Source organism: Pongo abelii, chromosome 13 (genome assembly GCF_028885655.2).
Source record: "Pongo abelii isolate AG06213 chromosome 13, NHGRI_mPonAbe1-v2.0_pri, whole genome shotgun sequence".
Lineage (NCBI taxonomy): Eukaryota > Metazoa > Chordata > Mammalia > Primates > Hominidae > Pongo > Pongo abelii.
Genome location: NC_071998.2, coordinates 38866581 through 38883530, shown reverse-complemented (window position 1 = coordinate 38883530; position 16950 = coordinate 38866581). Strand labels below are relative to the sequence as shown.

The 16950-nt window shown below is 37.1% G+C and overlaps 1 protein-coding gene and 1 pseudogene across 7 annotated transcripts in view; both read left to right on the top strand.

Moving 5' to 3' along the window:
* The window catches only part of DENND4C (DENN domain containing 4C), a 136420-nt gene that overhangs the window by 59311 nt on the left and 60159 nt on the right, over positions 1-16950 (top strand). For all 7 annotated transcript variants that reach the window (XM_024251918.3, XM_024251916.3, XM_054521037.2 and 4 more), the window contains 2 exons: positions 811-955; positions 5976-6151. In XM_024251918.3, coding sequence (XP_024107686.1) covers positions 811-955; positions 5976-6151 — 321 coding nt within the window. The remainder of the gene's footprint in view (positions 1-810; positions 956-5975; positions 6152-16950) is intronic.
* LOC112135070 (small nucleolar RNA U13) lies at positions 11291-11414 on the top strand (annotated as a pseudogene).

Genomic DNA, 16950 nt, shown 5'->3' with positions numbered 1-16950 from the left:
TATTTTACAATTAACTTTATTAGTTAAAACTAGGCAAAAATAGCCTTAATATTTCTGACTTTGGTAACTGGATGGATGGTGGGGCTATTTTATAAATGGGAACAATTTAGAGAGTTGCAAGATTGGATGTAGAGGATACTTTTCTTTTCTTCTCATCTCCCCTTCCCATATCCAGTTCATAACTAAAGGTTTGAGGTGAGCTGATTTTAACCTTTTAAATGTCTCGAATCCATTTACTTCTTTTCATCTGCTTCATAGTAGGCTTCCTTGATGTCTTACCAGACTACTTCACTATTAGCCTCTTAATTGGTACCTTTTTACTCATCTTCCTTCAGTTCTTTATCCACCCTGTATCCAGTGTGTCCTTTTGAAAATGCAAATATAATAGTATATTTCAATTTCTGCCTAATCTGTTGCTGTTTTCATCCTTTCCCTTACTATGCTTTAGTCACAATAGATTTATTTCAATTTCTTGGCTATGACAACAGCTTTTTCTTGCCCCAGGGCCCTTGCATATATTGTCTGTCACCCCTTCACTCCCATCCTTGTCTCCATTCTTCTGAGCTCAACTCAAATGGCTGTTCAGGAAAATCTTTCTTGATAAATGCCTTTTATTACCAGAGGATAAGTTTAAATCACCCCATTATCTATCTTATTAAATTTGCTACTTTTCATTGATAAATAAGTAAAGACTAGAACACGAGACTCTCAATCTGTTAATATTTAAGAAATAATTTAATAAGCAAATCTTAACATGTTTTAGCAAAATAGTTCACAATGATCTATTTTTCTCTTTTTTTTTTTTCCTAGTGGAGCCAACTTTAGCACCTTGCTAATGAATCTGGGTCCTGAGAATTGTGCAACACTGCTGCTCTTTGTTTTACTTGAGAGTAAAATTCTGCTGCATTCTCTTAGGCCAGCTGTCTTGACTGGGGTAGCTGAAGCTGTTGTAGCTGTAAGTATAGAATTTTCCTTTTAGTACAAAATTACTGACATAATTTTTACTCCAAAGGGAAATTTCCTTCAAAAACAGCAACTTTGTAAACAACAACAAATTTTAAAAAAGCAACTTTGAAAAATTACCAGCCCAGTAAAAGTTGAATATAATCTGCTGGCAAAGAGAAGTAGGAAATATAAAGAAAACAAAGGTGATTTCTATTTTAGGAAAAACGTCAATTTCCAGTTTTTCATATTTTTGAGTTCTTCCCAGAGTAAAAACTATATGATTATATAATAAAACCTGAGAATGAAGCTGGTTGTATTGAGAGGCTCTGGCCAATTTCAGCTGTTCTAAAATTATGCAAATGATTACACAGTTAATGTCTCCCTATTTTAACTTTTAATAATTGTGAATCAGTAATATACAGGAAATTCTAAGTGATTGTGAAACAGGATAATATACAGAGGCTTAGCTCTTGTGTAAAGCATAAATAAAATTAAATTGTTAAATTGTTAAAAAATTAAAGTTGTTCCCTGCTTAAAACCCTTTGGCTTCCCATTGCACTTAGAATGAAGTCTGATTGACAGGGTGGTGGCTCACACCTGTAATCCCAGCAATTTGGGAGGCTGAGGTGGGCGGATCACCTGAGGTCAGGAGTTCGAAACCAGCCTGACCAATATGGAGAAACCCCTCTCTACTAAAAATACAAAGTTAGCCGGGCGTGGTGGCACATGCCTATAATCCCAGCTACTCAGGAGGCTGAGGCAGGAGAATTGCTTGAACCCAGGAGGTGGAGGTTATGGTGAGCTGAGATCATACCATTGCACTCTAGCCTGGGCAACTAGAGTGAAACTCTGTCTCAAAAAAAAAAAAAAAAAAAGAAGAATGAAGTCTGATTGTATAGGGCTTTATAGGCCATTGTATAGAACTTTAGATGTTCCTCTTCTCCGACCCTATCACCCATTAGTTGTTTAATTTAAAATAGCTGACTCTCTTCTCTTCCCTTCCCCATTTTAAGAATGTAAGTCTCCTGGGAGTAAGGACCTAATCTCTTGTTTACTCCTGTATTTTCAGCGCTTGTTACAGTTGCCTAGCACAGAATAGGCCCTCAGTAAATACTTGTTAAAACAACAAATGGGGTATGTCTCCAAGATCTTAATCTGGTTGGAGAAGTGCTGTTAGGACTGAAAACAATAGTAACCGTATAGACAGCTTCCAGGAGGATCCTCATTAGGTGTTACTTTTCCAAGTCATCACAGTTGTGTGTGAAAGCAAAAGTTGTTAGAATATGAAAATATTTGTTAATAAACTGACCAGTTCTAGAAAGTTCCCACCCAGGCCAGGCACAGTGGCTCACGCCTGTAATCCCAGCACTTTGGGAGGCCAAGGCAGGCAGATCACGAGGTCAAGAGATCGAGACCATCCTGGCCAACATGGTGAAACTCCATTTCTACTGAAAATACAAAAATTAGCTGGGCGTGGTGGTGCACGCCTGTAGTCCCAGCTACTCGGGAGGCAGGAAAATCGCTTAAACCCAGGAGGCGGAGGCTGCTATGAGCTGAGATTGCGCCACTGCACTCCAGCCTGGAGACAGAGCAAGAGTCCGTCTCAAAAAAAAAAAAAAGTTTCCACCCAAATATTCCTTACTAAAACAGTGTTTATTCAAGCCCATTTGTCAGAATCGTGGTGGCCAAGTCTTTTGATGGATTTCGGTAGTATGGTGCAAGAACAGCTGAAAAAAGTGCTACATGGAATTGGTAATCATATGAAAAATGCCAGAGTATATGAGGTTTATGCAACTGATGTTGGAGAGCTGTCTGAATTGCATGCAAAATTATTTATAAGTCATGATTTGGTAGTTACGCCAGTTACCGTTTGAAGAAGAGAACATTGAAAAGAATGGTTACAAAACAAATGCATCAAAAGGAGGATGATTTAAATATCAAAGAATATCAAAGAATTAAGGGAGACCCATAGCAAAGATTGATGAAATGTACAAGTGCTTTATAAAAAGTGACCCTATAGTGTTGCAAAAGGCAAAGGTGAAGAGAAGGATATCATATTTTGCTAGCATATAGCTTTTTTTCTAAGGTTTCTTAGGTAGTTGGAGGTGTAACATACCTTGTGTTGAAAAGGAGATAATTGTCACTCAAGGAAATCTGAAGTCCTTGCAGGGTCCTTTGTGAGTGATAGTTGCAGGTGTAACATACCTTTTGTTGAATAGAAGATAATTGTCACTCAAAGAAATCTGAAGTCCTTACAGGGTCCTTTGTGAGTGATAGTTGCAGGTGTAACATACCTTTTGTTGAATAGAAGATAATTGTCACTCAAAGAAATCTGAAGTCCTTGCAGGGTCCTTTGTGAGTGGCTCTGCCCCTCAGCAATCTGATCTTATTTTCCACTACTCTTCCTCTTGCTCACTCTTCTCCAGCATTCTGGCCTTACTGTCCCAGGAGCATTAGGCATTCCCCATACCTTAAGGCCTTTGCCCTAGCTGTTCCTTCTCATTGAAGCACTCTTCTCTTATATATCCCCTTGGCTAAATCTCTCACCTTCTTCAGGTTTCAGCTCTGTTGTCACTTTATTAATGAGTCCTGTCCTGTTTGTCCTAATACAACCTGCTTTTCCTCTCTCCTGCTCTGAACTCTAATGTCCTTCGCTTGGCTTTACTTTTCCCTTTTTTTTTTCATAGCACTTATCGCTTTCTGACATATAGGTTGAGTATCCCTTGTCTAAAATGCTTGGAAAGAAGTGCTTTGGATTTAGGACTTTTTTGGATTTTGGCATGTTTGCAGAATACACACTGGTTGAACATCCCTAATCTAAAAATCTGAAGTCCTAAATGCTTCTATGAGCAATTTCTTTTCTGTGTCATGTTGGTGCTCAAAAAGTGTTGGATTTTGCAGCACTTTGGATTTTGGATTTTCAGGTTAGGGATGCTCAACCTGTAGTATAATATTTTATTCCTTATGTTTTTCATTTATTTTCTCTCTTCCTGCTAGACAAGGTGTTTGCAAATCATGGCCGAATCCTGCCTACCAAATCCTGCCTGCCACTTGTTTCTATAAAGTTTTATTGGAACATAGGCCATTTATTCATATATTGCCTATGATTGCTTTCATGCATGACAGCAGAGTTAAATGGTTGTGACAGAGACAATATGGCTCACAAGGCCTAAAATATGTACTGTCTTTTACAGAAAAAGTTGCTGACTCTTATCCTAAACTATAAACCTCATGAGGAGAGTGATCTCTTTCATTTATTGTTAAGCTCTCATTATGTAGAACAGTGATTGGTACATAGCAGGTGCCCAAATATTAAGTAAATAAATGTTTGAAGACAAAATTCCAGTCCTGAATAACCCTCTGTAATAGCTGGCAGAGGTAGTAAGCGTTATAGGCATTTCTTTGGGGTGAGTGATGACGGATAAGGGTGATAATTGAACTAGACCTTAAAAGATAACAGGGATTTTTATAGTAGAAGAAAAAAATTACCATCAGTAAAATTTTAGTACTAGCTAATTATTAAAATTTTTTTTATAAAATGTATTCATTTATTTAATTTTTTTTATGGAGATGAGGGTCTCACTCTGTTGTCCAGGCTGACCTTGAACTCCTGGCGTCAAACAGTCCTCCTGCCTCAGCCTCCCAAAGTGTTGAGAATCACTGCATTTGGCCTTAACATGTTTTAGTCTTTTTTAAAAAACATCAAAACCTGTCTTTAAAAAAAAAAAAAAAAAACTCACACAAATGATGCAATTGAAGTAAAGCTTTGTAAAGGAAAATGGGTAAAGATTCTTGAGGAATTTTTTTTTCTCTTTTTTCTTTTTCTATCTCATCATGTCTAGATAGAGGAATATTTTATATTGATTTTTTTTTTTTTTTTTTTTTGATACAGAGTCTTGCTCTGTTGCCCAGGCTGGAGTGCAGTGGTGCAAACTCGGCTCACTGCAACCTCCGCCTCCCGGGTTCAAGCGATTCTCCTGCCCCAGCCTCCCGAGTAGCTGGGATTACGGACATGCACCACCACACTCAGCTAATTTTTGTGTTTTAGTAGAGACATGGTTTCTACATGTTGGCCAGGCTGGTCTCAAACTTCTGACCACAAGTGATCCACTCACCTCAGCCTCCCAAAGTGCTGGGATTACAGATGTGAGCCACCGTGCCCAGCCAATTGACAGTATTTTTAAGATGTCAAACATCACTGATGTTTATTTGAAGAGTTATGAATTTTTTTTTGTTGAGATGGAGTCTCACTCTGTCGCCCAGGCTGGAGTGCAGTGGCGCAGTCTCTGCTCACCGCAAGCTCCGCCTCCCAGGTTCACACCATTCTCCTGCCTCAGCCTCCTGAGTAGCTGAGACTATAGGCGCCCACCACCATGGCTGGCTAATGTTTTGTACTTTTTTTTTTTTTTTTTTTTTTAGTAGAGACGGAGTTTCACCTTGTTAGCCAGGATGGTCTCGATCTCCTGACCTTGTGATCTGCCCGCCTCGGCCTCCCAAAGTGCTGGGATTACAGGCGTGAGCCACTGCGCCCGGCCATGAATTTTTTTTTGTTGAGCTCTTTAATTATTAGCATTCCCTAGAAAATAATTAGTTTTTTTTTTTTTTTAATCCTGGATACTTTTAGTTGGATTTTGATCTGAGGTAATTTTGAGAATTAATAGGTGAATGAAATGTTTAAGAGTTAAAGATAATAAGTTTGTTTTATGATATTTGGGGCCATTTTATCTTATTTTGATTCTTTTCATAAAATTGGAATGTGCGCTTTGTATAGATACTAGAAGAATTAACATGCAAAAAGCTGTTAGTATTTTTATTGTGCTTATGATCATCGTCGTGGCTTGAAAATTTTAATTACATTTGTTCTTATTATTGCTTCGTAGTATTTTATAGTCATTTAGTTTTGGAATGAAGTTTAAGGTAAACAAAACAGACTTAACTGCTTTTCAGTGGTCCCTTTTCAGTAATACTAGTTATTTATGTTTTTTATTGCAAATTTAAAATTTGGTTAATTTTTAAAACTTTTTCCCCAGATGATCTTTCCATTTCAGTGGCAATGCCCATATATTCCCCTTTGTCCTCTTTCACTGGCTGCAGTGCTTAGTGCACCTTTACCATTTATAGTTGGAGTTGACTCAAGATATTTTGATCTTCATGACCCACCACAAGATGTTGTTTGCATTGACTTGGATACGAACATGTTATATGTGTAAGTTGATTCATTTTATATTGTCTCCCATTTATATTTTTCACTATGTAGAGTTACAGTTCTTTGAAAGCATCTAGAAATACGCTATTTTTGGTAGTTGTTAAATCTTCGTCTTAAATACAGCAGCTCTCAACCAGGGCAATCTGGGAATGCTGTGTGATTTGGAAAAAAAAATGTTCAGTATTATAATAGTTTATATTTGGGTAACAATATTAAATGTAAGCAGGAGATATTTATGTTTATCAGAAGAGACTATGAGTTGGAAAAGTAATGGTTAAACACTGCTTTCAGAGCTCAAGAGATGGTATGCTTTCTAGGTTTAATTCAAAATCCATATGTAAGTAAAATGGGTTTACCCATTGGAGATAAAGTTTAGTTACAGTATAGGGTGATATTATACCATTTGCTTAGTTGTCGGGATTTGAATTTTATAAGGATCTGTTGTTTACTGCATAGAAATTTATATTAAAAATCAGTGATAGTTTGTGTTTGCTGGAGGTGATAACTAAGTACAGCAGTGGTACAGCTGAGGGTTCAGAGAGTAGCAAACTACATTAATAAGAGAAATCGTTCTGGATGGATGTTTAAGGGTTACCCCTTCCCCACCAAAAGTGGGAAAGGACAGTTAAGTATTAAAAATGTTCTTATGTTGGTGCCAACTTCCAGGCTGTAGAACGCTTTACTGTTTGAGATTGGTAGAAAATGAATAGAGAAATATTTTGGGTGAGGCCTGAATAGTTCCAACAGTAGAATTCGTTGGGAAAATATTTTTATGTGAACCAAAAAAATAACCTAAGGAAGGAAGAAAACATTTGCTATAACTTAAAATATAATTTTGACGTGGGTCTACCATTGTATTTTGAAACTGTACAGCTGTAGTAACTCCTTATGTATATTTAGATTTACTTACTGCTTGAAAGTAATGAACAACTTGCATGAATTAGTTTTTTGTAGCGCACATTTTATTGTTTATAGGCTACTCTCCCTGAAAAACAATTATTTCAGGAATGTATTCATTGTGGTGCTTTTAGAAATGATTATTTGTGAAGTGAATACTCAGATTTTTTACCTTATTTTGTTTTTATTCTGAATAAAATAATATGGAGATTCTTAATTTTGCCCAGTTTTGAGTAACCTTTATAAAACTTCTGGTAATCAAAACATTATTTTCTAAAATAAATGTGAAGTGTTTGCTCAATTGTATTTATTTATTTATTTATTTATTTATTTATTTATTTTGAGACAGAGTCTCACTCTGTTGCCCAGGTGACAGAGTTGCAGTGGTGCAATCTTGACTCTGCAATCTCCGCCTCGTGGGATCAAGTGATTCTCCTGCCTCAGCCTTCCCCCAGTAGCTGGAATTACAGGCGCGTGCCACCACACCTGGCTAATTTTTTTGTATTTTTAGTAGAGATGAGGTTTTACCATGTTGGTCTTGAACTGCTGACCTCAGGTGATCCACCCACCTTGGCCTCCCAAAGTGCTGGGATTACAGACATGAGCCACCGTGCCCAGCCTGCTCAATTGTGTTTAAAGAATTATAAAATGTGCCCAGGTGTAGTGTCTTACACTTGTAATCTCAGTACTTTTGGAGGCTGAGGCAGGAGGATCACTTGAGCCCAGGAGTTTAAGGCCAGCCTGGGCAACTTGGTGAGACTCCATCTACGTAAGATAAAAAATTAGCCAGGAGTGGTGGTGCGTGCCCGTAGTCCCAGCTACACAGGCAGCTGAGGAGGAAAGATCACTTTAGTCCAGGAGGTCAGGGCTACAGTGAGCCATGTTGACCCCACTGCACTGCAGCCTGGGTAACAGAGCAAGACTCTGTCTCAGAAAAAAAAAAAAAAGAAGAAATACCTCCAAATTATACAGAATAATGTAAATAACTTATATCTATTCACCACAACTTTATTAAGAAATAGGCCGGGCATGGTGGCTCATGCCTGTAATCCCAGCACTTTGGGAGGCCGAGGCAGATGGATCACCTGAGATCAGGAGTTCAAGACCACCCTGGCCAACATGATGAAACTCCATCTCTACTAAAAACACAAAAATTAGCCAGGCATGGTGGTGGGCACCTGTAATCCCAACTACTCGGGAGTCTGAGGCAAGAGAATTGCTTGAACCGAGGAGGTGGAGGTTGCAGTGAGCGGAGATCATGCCATTGCACTCAAGCCTGGGTGACAGAGCGAGACTCTGTCTCAAAAAAAAAAAGAAAAGAAAAAAAGAAAATATTAGCAATAAATCTGAAATCCCTAGATAGTCCTCCACAACCATATTTTGCTCCTGTCTCCCAGAGAAGAGCTCCAGATCCAACCATCATCTTGGATAAACTCCAAATCCAACCATCTCTTAGATTTGGAGTTTATCACATACATGTATTTTTAAAACATTTAATATATATGTATTAATCTAAATAAAATTTTGTTTTGCATACTTATAAATTTTTTTCTACTTGAATAGTTTTCTGTGAATTGCTTTTTTGCTCACCATTCTTTGTGAGATTCATCCATTTCATTTTCAACAGTGATCAATGTTGATGGACATTTAGGTTGTATCTAGATCTTTGATGTTAGGAACAAGGCTGTTCTGATCATCGTATATCTTTCCTTGAGTATATGCTCGGGAATTCCTCTGAAGCATATACCTGGAAGCGCTAATGTTGCTTGGTAGGGAATAATGAGCATTTTCAACTTAATAGCTAATACCAGATTACTCTCCCAACTTTACTCTGTCCTCAGCAGATGAGAATTCTCTTTGTTTCATATCCTTCCCAACACTTGTGGTGACTTTTAAATTTTTTACCAGTTTGATGGTAATGGTATTTCACTGTGGCTTTAATTCACATTTCCTTTATTAGTAGCAAATGGAGCATTTTCATATCTTTGTGCCCCTTGGTTTTCTTCTCCTGTGAATTGGATGTTCCTTTTGTTGGTACATTTTCCTGTTAGATTGTTTGTCTTTTTCTTTTGATTTGTAGAAATTGTATATATAATCTGGAATTAATTCTTGGTCTGCTGTATGCATTCCAAATAGCTTCTGCTGCAGTGTGACCTGTCATTCCATTCTGTTTTTGGTGTCTTTTGATAAACAGAGGCTTATCTTAATTTATCCAATTTATTAATTTCTCTTTATAGAGTACTGTTTTTGGTTCTTGTATATGAGATATTTTGCCTTGAGGCCATGAAATACTATCATGGTTATTTCTTAAGTTGTGAGGTTTGCCTCTCTCGTTTAGTTATTTGATTCAGCTAAACTTGATATGACATATCAGTTTCTACATTTGTATAAATATGTATCTGGGCTAATTCTTTTCCTTTGATTAGCTTCAATCTCTTGCCGGTATTATACTATCTTAATGGCTTTAAAATTAAGTTGTCTACAACATGAATGAACCTTGAAAACATTATGTTAAAAGACCTTATATTATGATTCAATTTATATGAAATGTCCAAAGCAGGCAAATCTCTAGAGGCAGAAAGTAGATTGATTAGTGATTGCCTTGGAATGAAGAGGATGGGAGTATTGGAAGCTAAGTGACTATGGGATTTCTTTTTGAGGTGATAAAAATATTCTAAAATTGCTTGTAGGCCGGGAGTGGTGGCTCACGCCTATAATCCCAGTACTTTGGGAGACTGAGACGGGTGGATCTCCTGAGGTCGGGAGTTTGAGACCAGCCTGACCAACATGGAGAAACCCCATCTCTACTAAAAAAAACAAAACTAGCCGGGCATGATGGCGCATGCCTGTAATCCCAGCTATTCGGGAGACTGAGGCAGGAGAATTGCTTGAACCCCGGAGGCAGAGGTCGCAGTGAGTTGAGATCGTGTCATTGCACTCCAGCCTGGGCATCAAGAGCAAAACTCCATCTCAAAAAAAAAAAAAATTTGATTGTAGTGGTGGTTACACAGTTCCATGAATATGATAAAAACCATTGAATTGCACAGTTCAAATGCGTGAATTGTATGGTATATGAATTTATATCTTAATAAAACTGTTTTAAAAAGTCATGGTATGAGACCTTTTTTTTTGGCAATGTCCATGGCGAATCACCTTACTCCTGTTCTTTTTAAAAATTATTTTGACTCTATTTGGTCTTTTGTTTTTCCATATAAATTTTAATACCATCTTATTAAGCTCCACACAAAATTACATTGGGATTTTTGTTAAAATTTTTTTTTTTTACCTTTTAATTTTTTTTTAATTGACATAGTAATTGTATATATTTATGGGGTGCAGTGTGATGCTTTGGTGTATGTATACATCATGGAATGTTTACATCAAGCAGTTAATATATATTGTATTTATAGATTCGTTTGGAGGCAGATGATACCTTTTTGACACACGTTGAAAATATGCACAAGAAGTATGACCCGTGAATGTGGTATTTCACTTCATTGGTCTTTTCAAAATTTTTTGGTAAACTTTGGGTTTTCTCCAGAAAGATAATTCACATCTTTTGTTAGACTTATTTATTCCTAAGTATCTTTCAGTTTTCATTGCTACTGTAAATGGTATTTTAAATTAGACTTTCTACTTGTTGCTAGGAAATGTAGTTGATTTTTATATAGTGGTCTTATATTAGCAACTTAGTTGAATTCTCTTATTTTAATTTGTATATTATCTTCAATTTTCTGCCTATAAACATCACATTTCTCTACTTACACTATCCTAATGTATTTTAAAATTTTTTATCTTAATTCTCCAGCTAGGATCGCTAGTGTAATGTTGAACAGAAGTAGTTATAGTTGGTATCTTGTCTTGTTTCTAATTTCAAAGGGGATACTTTGAGCAGTTTATCATAAAGTATGATTATTGGTATACAACAGGGATTGACATCCGGCCCAAAGCTTGTTTTTGTAAATAAAGTTTTATTGGAACACAGCCATGCTCATTCATTTACGTATGGCCTATGCCTGTTTTCATGATACAACAGCACATTTGAGTAGTTATGACAGAGACCGTATGGTCCTCAAAGCCTAAAATATTTACTGTGTGGTCCTTTCAGTAAAAATTTGCCTATCCTTCCTCTAGAGTTTTGATATCTTAATTATAAATTAAGGAATTTACCTTCTACTTCTATGTCATTAAAATTTTTTTAAAATCATAAGTAGATACTGAATTGTATAAATACTTTTTGTGATCTTCTTGTAGTTCATAAGCGTTGATGATTGGACGTTGATGATTGGACGTTGATGATTGGACGTTGATGATTGTGTGAGATGTGCCTCCTACAACTTCATGTTGGCATATTACTTGTCTGATGTGAAAGGAAAAAAAAAACCTTTTTGTTCAGCTGTTGAGATGAGCATTTTCTCCTTTACTCTGTGTGGTAAATTACATTATAAAATCAATTGGTAGTAGACAGTCCTTGTATTCCTGAAATAAACATCATTATAGTGGATTAAATTTGTGAAGAATTTAAGATAATTGCATTGATGTTCATAAATGATATTGGCCTGATGTATAGCTTTTTAGTTGCAGACCACACTTTGTATATAATGCTTTTATTTTTGTAGACTTTAAATATTCTTTATTTTTATCAAAAAAATTTATTTGACTTATGTATTATATTAAAGTTTGTCTTTTGAATTTCCAGAGTTTTTTTCCTTTGTTTGACAGGGTCTTGCTCTGTCTCCCACACTGGATGGAGTAGAGTGGCCCGATCTTGGCTCACTGCAACCTCTGCCTCCTGGGTTCAAGCAATTCTTGTGCCTCAGCCTTCCGAGTAGCTGGGACCACAGGCATGCACCATCATGCCTGGCTGATTTTTTTGTATTTTTAGTAGAGACAGGATTTCACCATGTTAGCCAAGCTGGTCTGGAACTCCTGACCTCAGGTGATCTGCCCACCTCGGCTTCCTAAAGAGCTAGAATTACAGGCATGAGCCACTGCGCCTGGCCCCCACAAAGTTTATTTTCTCTTAAATGCTAACTCAGTTGAATTGTGATCAGAACATTCTCTGTTACTACTTGTTGAGATTTGCTTTGAAGCCAAGTATATGGTCAGTTTTTGTAAATATTCTATGTGAAAGAGTTCCTAGAAATTGTCAAAAGACCGGTAACTCTATAGAAAAATAGGCAAAGACTATGAAGTCTTTTCACAGAAAACCAAATAAGCTTAAGCTTATTTAATGCTTAAGCACCTCACTCATTATAGGAGAAATGCCACGTTAGTTCTTCGTGTTGATACTGCTTTTTCACTTTTCAGATTGGCCAAAAAGAAAAAAAATTCAAAATGAAATGCTTAAATAGCATGCTATTTGAGGATGATGGGAAATAAGCAGTCTTTATGCATTCACTGCAGTTAGAAGGGAGATATATATGATGACAGCTTCTATGGAGGATATCTGGCAACATTTGTCAAAATTACAAATATATATACTTCAGCAATTCAACTTCTAGGAATTTATCCTAACATTTTATTTTGTATGAAATCATGTTTGTTCAAAATAGAAAAAGAAAAATCCAGAAGTCCCAGACTTGTTAAATGGTTCCTACAATAGAATACTACTGTAACGCTGTAAAATGAGCAAGGATGCTTTCTGTATTGGGAAGAAAATCACAAAAGATATTTTGTTTTTGTTTGTTTGTTTTTGAGACAGAGTCTTGCTCTGTCACCCAGGCTGGAGTGTAATGACGCGATCTTGGCTCACTGGAATGTCCACCTTCCAGGCTCAAGCAATTCTTGTGCCTCAGCCTCCCGAGTAGCTGGGATTACAGGCGTGTACACCATGGCCACTTAATTTTTGTATTTTTTGTAGAGATGGGGTTTCATCATGTTGGCCAGGCTGGTTTCAAACTGCTGGCCTCAAGTGATATGCCTACATCAGCCTCCCAAAGTGTTGGGATTACAGGTGTGAGCCACCATGCCTGGCTACAAATTATTAAATGAAAAAAATCAAGGTGGTAATTGTGTATTGCAGTGTGCTGCTACTTGTGCAAAAGAAAAGGCAGGGAATAGTTATATTTACTTGTATCTGCTAGTTTTGGAATAAAGACACATTAAAATATGCACAAGAAACTAGTGATTATGTATTATGGGGGTGAGGGAGCTGAGCAGACATGGAACAAGGGTGTGTGTATGTGTTTTAAGTTATTTTTGAGCTGTGTGATCATATTAAAGTTTTAAAACTCCCAGTGTGATGGTGGATTTGTCAATTGCATTTTATAGTTATTTGGACATTTGCTTTATGTACTTAATTAAGGCTGTGTTATGAGGGACACTCAAGTTCAAAATGGTTGTGCAGTGAAATGAATACTTTTGTAGCTACTTTAAAAAAAATCACTGATGCTCTTTTTGTTAGTTTGTGCTTTTCTTCTCATTAATACATTATGTTAGATACATTATGTTTGGTATATCTTTTCCCATCCTTTTAATTTCAGATATTCTGTGTATAGTATATAACTGGCATTAAAAATCCGATCTAACATTTGTCTTTTTATTGAAGAATCCATTAATTTACATATATTGTTATATATTTGAACATTTCTGTCTTATTTTGTCCTTTTTGTTCTGCTGTTATTCTTTTCTCTCTTTCAGATTGAATGAATTATTGTTTTTTTCCCATCTACTTACCTAAATGTTATATTATGTGTGTCTATAATTTCATATTTGTGTTCCTTTAATGATTCCTCTTAATTTTTTAATATGGGTACTTGGAACTTAAAATTAATATTTTACTCTTTTTTCAAGCAGTAGACTTTAAAATACTTTAATTGGCAATATCCTCTTATTCTAATTGGTACAAAAACAATGAATTTTACAATTGATGGCCCCTTAGATTAGATGAAATGCAGTTCATCTACCCACAGTAGCCCTGTATATTAGGTACATTATCAGTCCTCATTTTGCAAATCAGAAAATTGAGTAACAGACTAGTTGACTGATTTATACAAACTCACACAGATAGTAAACATCAGGGCCAGATTACAAATGGATGTTAATCCAGACAATAATGACAGTATTTTATTTGGGGGAGGGGTTAAAAGATAGCACTAAAATATTAGACCGCGATTACATAAAATGAGAGAAGTTGATCAGAGTTAAACTTGACATGCCATCACTTTTAAGACACAGTTTCAAGAGACGTTAAAATATGTCTTTTAACAGTATCAGGCACAAGGGAAGTGTTAGCTCTTTTATTAGACATTTATCCTTACAGAGAGGATATTATGTTTGCTTCCATTCTGGTGGCATTAAGTCAGGGAGCACTTGAAGTTAGTTATTTTGACTTACAGTTTCTTGTGCCATGCCAGTAGCGTGCTGTCAAACTCATAACCCATTAGTTGGCAGGCATATAGTAATGAATTCTCAGGGGACATCCCTCCCCTAATCAAAATCCAAGCTGAGGGAGCTAAGCTATGAGGACAAAAGGCATAAGAATGATGCAATGATTAGCTGGGTGTGGTGGCATGTGCCTGTAATGCTAGCTACTTGGTGGGCCGAGGCAGGAAAATCGCTAGAACCCAGGAGGAAGAGGTTGCAGTGAGCTGAGATTGTGCCACTGCCCTGCAGCCTGGGCAACAGAACGAGACTTCCCCTCAAGAGAGGGGAAAAAAAAGAATGATACAATGGACTTTGGGGACTTAGGGGAAAGGGTGGAAGGGGGTTGAGGAACAAAAGACTACACATGAGGCCTGGCACGGTGGCTCATGCCTGTAGCCCCAGCACCTTGGGAGGCTGAGGCAGGCGGATCACGAGGTCAGGAGATCGAGACCATCCTGGCTAACACAGTGAAACCCCATCTCTACTAAAAATACAAAAAATTAGCTGGGCGTGGTGCCACACGCCTGTAGTCTCAGCTGCTTGGGAGCCTGAGGCAGGAGAATCGCTTGAACCTGGGAGGTGGAGGTTGCAGTGAGCCAAGATTGTGCCTCTGTACTCCAGCCTGGGCGACAGCACAAAGACTACATATGGGGTACAGTGTATACTACTTGGGTGATGGGTGCACCTAAATCTCAGAAATCACCACTAAAGAACTAATTCATGTAACCAGACACCACCTGTTCCCCAAAAACCTATTGAAATTTAAAAAACATTGACATATTTTGTTAAAATAAAAGATTTAAAGTGTGCAAAAAAAGATTCCAAAATGCAATGACTTGCTTAGAAAAAAAACTACATGTGAACTGCACTGAGTGCTAAAGAAAAATAATACAAAATAGAACCTGATTAAAAAATCATTTAATTTTTTATTAAAAATTTAATTTTTAAATTTATTAATTTCATTAATTAGCTAATATAAAGGTACAGCCAGGGTTCCAGGTTGATCCTAAAGCTGGAATCTCTGCCCTTTTCATTATGCTGTGCTACATTTAGAGAAACCTAAGCAATTCACTGACTTAGGTAAAGGGCTTAGAATTGTAGCATTTTGGGTTAAAAAAAGAATCAGGCTGGGTGCAGTGGCTCATGCCTGTAATCCCAGCACTTTGGGAGGCCGAGCTGGGCGTATCACATGAGGTCAGGAGTTCGAGACCAGCCTGGAAAACATGATGAAACCCTGTCTCTACTAAAATAAAAAATTAGCCGGGCTTGATGGCACGCCCCTGTAATCCCAGGTACTCAGGAGGCTGAGGCAGGAGAATCGCTTAAACCCGGAATGCGGAGATTGCAGTGAGCTGAGATCGTACCACTGGACTCCAGCCTGGACGACAGAGACTCCGTCTCAAAAAAAAAAAAAAAAGAAAAAGCTGAGCCAGACTTTCAAGGGTACCAGTTTTATTTGGAAGTTTCAGTTCTAACATACTTCTTGGTGAGACTAAAACTTTGTCTCCTGTTCTGTGAGAAGCCTTTAAAATCCAAGGCTGTCTGTTAATCTTCAGGGCAGATGTGGCCTTGGTGTTACTCTGGGTTTTCAACCTGTGAAGATGTCCCCAATTTTCTTGCCAGCTGAACCATGAATTTTAAAGCAAGTTTGTTATATTTATGCTAACTTTTGTAAGAAGAGGGCTTTTTAGGCAGTTGTCTGCTGTGTTTTATATTCTTATATTCTTGGAATATATGTATATACACACGTGTATATATATACACGTATATATGTACGTATATATACGTGTATATATGTGTATATATGTACGTATATATACATGTATATACATATATATACACATGTATATGCGCATATATATATATACGTGTATATATACGTATATGTATACCTGTATATATACGTATATATATATGTGTGTGTGTATATGTATAAACACACACACGTATTTTATATTTTCAGAATATAAAATTTTGGAAAACGAAGCTTTTAGTAATACCTTTAAGAATGGTCATCTCTGTGGCTTTGGGTTTTTTTTTTTTTTCTTTTTGAGACATAGTCTTGCTCTGTTGCCCAAGCTGGAGTGCAGTAGCACAGTCTCGGCTCACTGCAACCTCTGCCTCCCGGGTTCAAGTGATTCTTCTGCCTCAGCCTCCTGAGTAGCTGGAACTACAGGCACACACCACCACACCCGGCTAATTTTTGTATTTTTAGTAGAGACGGGGTTTCACCATGTTGGCCAGGCTGGCCTGGCTTTGGTTTTTATTGTTTCATGATCATAGATTATATTGAATAGTGGTGTTATGATTAATTTATTTTTAACTGTGAGGGCTGGATGAACTACATGTGCTTTTAATCCTTACTTAAATTCCAATTCTTCTCTTTGGGCACACAGCATTTTAGAAGCCTAGGTAGCTTCTAAATGCTACCTAGCATTTAGGTAGCATAGTAGGTAGTTTGAAGTCTCATGTCAACTAGATTTGACACTTAGAATATTATAATTCTAAAATGTAACTTTTGAAGCTAGACTTCA